At 54.2% G+C, this 6,000-nt stretch overlaps 1 protein-coding gene across 1 annotated transcript; it reads right to left on the bottom strand.

Moving 5' to 3' along the window:
• Nucleotides 1-3,506: 3,506 nt before the first annotated feature.
• On the bottom strand, nt 3,507-4,109 carry LOC136465120 (uncharacterized). Its single transcript, XM_066463982.1, has one exon. It carries the CDS (start codon nt 4,107-4,109, stop codon nt 3,507-3,509), a length of 603 nt encoding a protein of 200 aa, XP_066320079.1.
• Between the last annotated feature and the right edge of the window lie 1,891 nt (nt 4,110-6,000).

The following is a 6,000-nucleotide window of genomic DNA, read 5'->3' as shown; positions in this document are numbered from 1 at the left end:
GCTGAACCGGGTTGGAGGTCATGTAGATGGCACTGATGTTGTCACAATACACCAGTGTGGTGTGTCGTAGAGGGGCATGCAGCTCCAGAAGAAGCTGGCGGTGCCAAGTAGCCTCTGCAACTCCGTTGGCCACTGCGCGATACTCGGCTTCAGCACTGGATCTTGACACTGTGTTCTAGCGCTTTGAGGACCAGGAAACAAGGTTGTCACCAAGGAACATCGCATAGCCTAAGGTGGACTTGCGAGTGTCCGGACAACTAGCCCAGTCAGCGTCGGTGTAGATGACAAGATCAGTCGAAGTAGACGGTCGCAGCAGGAGACCAAGGTGAAGAGTGCCTCGAACGTAGCGAAGAATCCTCTTCAGGGTAGCAAGGTGAGGCTCACGAGGATCATGCATGTGGAGGTAGACCTACTGAACTGCATATGCAATGTCTGGGCGGGTGAACGTCAGGTACTAGAGAGCTCCAGCAAGGCTGCGGAAGTCTATAGCATCAAACACAGGGCCCCATTAGTTGCAGCAACCTTCGGATTGGTGTCAACTGGAGTAGAGCATGGCTTGCACTCTGTCATCCCTGCATGTTCTAGAATGTCCAGCATATACTGTCGCTGTGAGAGGAGGCCATCACCACTTCGCTGAACCTGCATACCAAGGAAGTGATGCAATGCACCTAGGTCTTTCATGGTGAACTCCTGCTGAAGCGCTGAGATAATCCACCAAAGGAGATCGGGTGAGGAAGCTATGAGGACAATGTCATCCACATAGAGCAACAAGTAGGCTGTATCTGATCCACGCTGGTAAATAAAGAGTGAGGTGTCTGACTTGGCTTCAACAAACCCAATAGACAGCAGGAATGAGGCCATCCAGTTATACCATGCGCGAGGAGCCTGCTTCAGGCCGTATAGGGATTTCTTCAGAAGGCAGACAAAGTCCGGGTGAGCTGGATCTTTGAACCCGGATGACTGTTGGCAATACACAATCTCAGACAGATTGCCATGAAGGAAGGCATTCTTCACATCTAGCTGGTGGATGGGCTAGGTGCAAGAGAGCGCCAAGGAGAGCACCGTGCGGACAGTAGCGGGCTTCACCACAGGACTGAACGTCTCATCGAAGTCAACACCAGGCTACTGGGTAAAGCCACAAAGAACCTAGCGTGCCTTGTACCGCTCAAGGGAGCCATCGGACTGAAACTTGTGCTTGAAAATCCACTTGCCAGTGACAATGTTGGCCCGAGGAGGTCGAGGCACGAGGTCCCAAGTGTGATTCTGCAAGAGAGCACTGTGTTCTTCTTCCATAGCCGCTCGCTAATTGGGGTCAGCGACAGCGCTACAAAAGGTCTTTGGCACTGCAGAGAGGGGGGCGGCATGGTAGGCGGCAGGCATCCGATAGCCGCTCTTCGACCGTGTGCCCATAGCATGCTGGTTTGTCACTAGAGTGACAGCAACTGTGCCCTTGGGTAGCTGGGCGGTCGGTGCAGGAGCAGCCGGAGTAGGCGGTGTCGGGGTGGCTGGTAGATGAGTAGCCAACAGTCGGGGTCGACGCGTGTAGTGGTACATGAAGGCCTGATCCGATCGGAGAGGTGGGAACCCGGGCGGGGGTCCTGCGCCTACACGTAGGGCAGGCAGGATGTAGAGCAGGGAGGCCTCTCCAGGCGTGTTGGGCAACATCGTGGCCACACGTGGCGCGGTAGGAGTCCCCGACGCCCGCAGCGCTGGTGGAATGTAGAGCGCGGGCGCCGGTGGATCATCAACATCATCAGCAGGCAGGGGCGCCCCAGGCACAGTCGTAGTGGGACCGGTAGGGGCGCTGGAGACATCAGCGGCGCTGGGTGGTGTTCCTGTAGACAAAAACTTGTGCATCAGTCCAATAGGAGGGAGCACAGGGTTAGTAATATTGTCATCGAGGAACTATAGGTCCGCTGGAGCACTAGGACCATGGCGCTCAGCAAAGGGAAAGGCTGTTTCATCGAAGATTACGTGCTGGGAGAGGATGACTCTATTGGAGGAGAGGTCAAGGCAGCGGTACCCTTTGTGATGAGCGGAATAGCCTAGGAAGACACACAGGATAGACCTAGGGGCGAGTTTGTGGGGTGCAGTAGCTGACATGTTTGGGTAACATTTGCAACCGAAGACTCGTAAATGATCATATGCTGGTGGCTTGCCGAACAGGGCAAGGTGTGGCGTGGAAAACTGTAGAGTCTTGGTAGGCAGTATGTTGAGCAGAACAGTGGCTGTAGAGAGGGCCTCTACCCAGTAGGACGGAGGCATGGACGCCTGAAAGAGCAGTGAGCGAACAACATTATTGATGGAGCGAATAATGCGTTCAGCTTTACCATTTTGAGATGATGTGTAGGGATAGGACATGTGAAGGTGGATGCCCTGAGTGAGGAAAAACTGACGGGAGCTAGAGTTGTCAAACTCTCTCCTGTTGTCGCACTGAACAACCTTGACCCGGGCACCAAACTGGGTGGAGGCATGAGCGATGAAGTGAGCAAGCGTGCTGAAAGTGTCAGATTTAAGCCGCAAAGGAAACATCCACAAATAATGAGTGTAATCATCAAGTATGATCAGGTAGTATTTATAACCAGAAATGCTAACAACTGGACAGGTCCATAAATCACAATGTATAAGATCAAACTTGCTAGCCGCATGAGAGGTGGACTCATGAAAGGGCAAACGAACATGACGCCCTAACTGACAAGCATGACATAACTCTGAGCAATCCTGAATATGACAGGAGACACTAGACGCGAGCTTCGACAACGCCTCATGACCGGGGTGGCCAAGACGCCGATGCCACAGCGGGGAGGAAGCCTAGGCGATAAGGGAGTGTGCTGGGGGTAGGCGCAGAGGGTATAGCGGCCTAGAGCTATTGCACCTGATGATCTCAGTCCGAGATGGAAGAACCTTCATAGAACAACCAGCGGGGTCAAACTCAACAGAACAATTATTATCGGTAGTAAATTGGCGAACAAAGATAAGATTCTTAATAATTTGTGGCAGTGACAGGAAGAAGAGAGCCATTACCGACAACAATGGATGAAGGAGTAGGGTACCATGGGAGAAGAACATGTGAAAGAGAGGAGTACCGAGATGTCATATGTGAAGTAGCACCCGAGTCAAAGTACCACTCATTGGACGTAGGAGGGGTCAGCGACGTTGTGTTGAAGGCGGAGGCGAGGGCCGTTGGGTCCCAAGAGGGGAGTCCGGCCACCGGGTTGTAATACCTGGGGGCGACCCACTGTCTAGTGCCATCAGGAGCAGGGAGGGCAGCGACCTGCTAGTGGGCAGCAAGGGCGTGCTGCTGTGGTTGGGTGAGGAAGGCCTGTTGCTGCGCCTGCTGCTGCGTGTGTTGTTGTGCCTACTGTTGTGCCTGCTGCTGCACCTACAAGTGAGGAGGCACTGGGATGGGTGCCAGCGGTGGACGAGGTCCCCCCTGGCCACATCTGAATGGTCCCGGTCCAGGGGTTGTAGATGCTAGGCCATGGCCACCTGCCAGCCGGCTGCTGCTATTGTTGTTGTGCGCCACTAGTGGGGCGTGACCCCTGTCCAGGAGGGCCACCGCCGCCGCTGCCTTTGCCGCCACCGCCGCGCTTGCTGCGACGGTTGTTAGGCGGCTTGGAGTTCTCGCATGCGCCCGTGCCGGAGGACGCAGGGGCAGGGCTGGGAGTGGTGGAGGCAACGAGCGCAGTGGCAGGTGCGTCCTTGCGGGTCTCCATGGTGAGTTCCTCAAGGATGAGGTCATCACGAGCCTCCAGGAAGGTGGGGAACGGTCGAGCGTGACGAAGGAGCATCCCAACGTGGTTGAAGCGCTCGTTGAGGCCACATATCACGTTGAGGACGAGCATGCGGTCGGTGACGACCTCGCCAAGGGCCGTGAGATCATCGGCCATCTTTTTTAGCTTGCGGCAGTAGTCGGTGACGTAGAGGTCACCCTGGACAAAGTTGCGAAACCGCATCTCGAGGTGGATGGAGTGAGCCTCACGGTTGCCAAGGAACTGCGACTCGACGGCGAGCCAGGCATGCCGAGCGGTGGAGCCCTGGGCAGAGATGATCTCGCCAAGGTCGTCAGTGAGCGTGGCGACGATCCAGGACTTGATGACGTAGTCCATCCGGGCCTAATTAGGAGGAATTGGGGCTAGAGGTTCCTCTCGAACGTGATCCTAGAGGGAGAACTTGCCGAGCATGAGAAGAAACTGATCACGCCAGCGGTTGAAGTTACCGAAATCGACGTCGAGGATGGTGGTGATGTGGTTCCGGATGTTGCTGACCGCAACAGCCTGAGCATGGAGCTGTAGAAGGGCAACGGCCTCGTGATGCAGCATGGCAGCCCAAAGATCGGGTGGCGGCGCTAAAGTGCCTCTAGGTGCGGCGCCAAAGGGTTCCAGAGCAACGGCGGCCACCCGCTCCTTGACAGCGCGCGCTAGTGCCTCGCTAGCGCACTGGGCAGTGGCGTCGCGATCCTTAGTCGCGGTTGTGGCCTCCTCCTCGGCCTGTAAGGTGCGTGCTAAGGCAGCATCACGCGCAGCCTGACGCTCGCGCTCGAGACGCTGAGCAGTAGTGGTAGCCTCGTTGGCCTTCTCCGTGGCAAGGCATTGGGCGACGGCGTCTGCCTGGATGGTGGCAGAGGAGGCGTCCAGATCTTCCCCAGCCCTGGGGGTTGCTGGAAGGGTGGAGGGCATGGTGGCGCAGCACGGTGGGTACCGGCGCGCGGAGGGGCGCAGCGCGGCGAGGGGCCAGCGGCGTGGAGTGGGCAGCGGAAGAGGAGACCTAAACCTAGGCGGCTGATACCATGAGAGCGAATAGGTCTCGGGAATTGATTGATAGATTAGCAGCAGTACATGGTACAATATATAGGCAAGGATCAATAGGGTTTATAGAAACACCCAATCAATGGTGATCCTTGCCTTATTAATGTAATCTATCTATCTTAACCCCTAAGGCAGCCAGCCTAACAGGCTAGGCGCCAGGCCCAAGGCCAGCCCATTAGGGCGCCTATTCTAACAGTGTTGACAACCACAACGTGCCATGTATCGCCTACGCAAAATAGCAGCATGCATCAGATGTCGACATGGCCAAGATGTTGTAGTCCCACCATAGCTTGTTGTTGCTCCATCTGGTTCACATGGTGCAGGCCCATTGGCTTCACATGGTGGTGTAGGTACGTCCAACACTGCCCATGAAGATGACGAAGGAGAACACCAAGGAGGCAACCAAGGAGAAGATGATGATGATGACTATGACAATGACAATGACAACAATGACTATGATGAGCTAGGCATGTCATAGCTTGATGATGCACCTTAGGGAACTCAGGGATCCTCTACTACTAGACGTCCGCATAGGACGTCCAAACCAGTCGATAGGTTCACTCTAGGGACGTATGCACTTGGTAGAGGCAAGCATAGGACTCGGCGTTCACGTTAAGGTACAATCCTTGCCTTTGAATGTTACATTGGTAAACCCCTTTGTGCTATTACTCCAAGCCTTACTCAAAGCCCCTTTGTGCCTTTCAGTGGTTCACTCTTGTATAATGCATCATGTTAAGTGAAGTGGGCAAAGTTGAGCCAATGCCATCTTACGACGCACACGAGTGGTTCCTTTTGATGTGCCAACTTTTGTGTGTATTGTTGGCAACATGTATTGCCTATGTTGAAACAAAATGGATGGATTATGTTGCAAACTTGTATGGACCATTCTACCTCTTTGAATAATTACTAGGAACTATGTATGCAACTTGTATGAACTATGTTGTATGAACTATGTTCAAATGCTATGTCTGGAAATGGTGTGTATTCAGTTATGTGCAATCCTTTAATTTGTGTTGCCAATACCTACTAAAAAAGGTCGGCGGTCAATCAAAAAGCGCCGAGATATGTAACCTCGGCGTCACACTATTTACAACCAAAGTGGCCGCCCGGAACCAGTTCCTTACTGAATTTGGGGTGCTCATGGCGCCGATATGCCCTACCTCGGCGTGTGGTCCAAAGACGCCGACCCATA

The sequence above is a fragment of the Miscanthus floridulus genome, chromosome 7 (assembly GCF_019320115.1).
Source record: "Miscanthus floridulus cultivar M001 chromosome 7, ASM1932011v1, whole genome shotgun sequence".
Classification (NCBI taxonomy): Eukaryota; Viridiplantae; Streptophyta; class Magnoliopsida; order Poales; family Poaceae; genus Miscanthus; species Miscanthus floridulus.
This window is presented reverse-complemented; position numbering and strand designations above follow the sequence as displayed.

What these genes read in the sequence shown, in the direction of transcription:
- LOC136465120 (XM_066463982.1), bottom strand. Translation starts at nt 4,109, where the DNA reads ATGGACTACGTCATCAAGTCCTGGATCGTCGCCACGCTCACTGACGAC.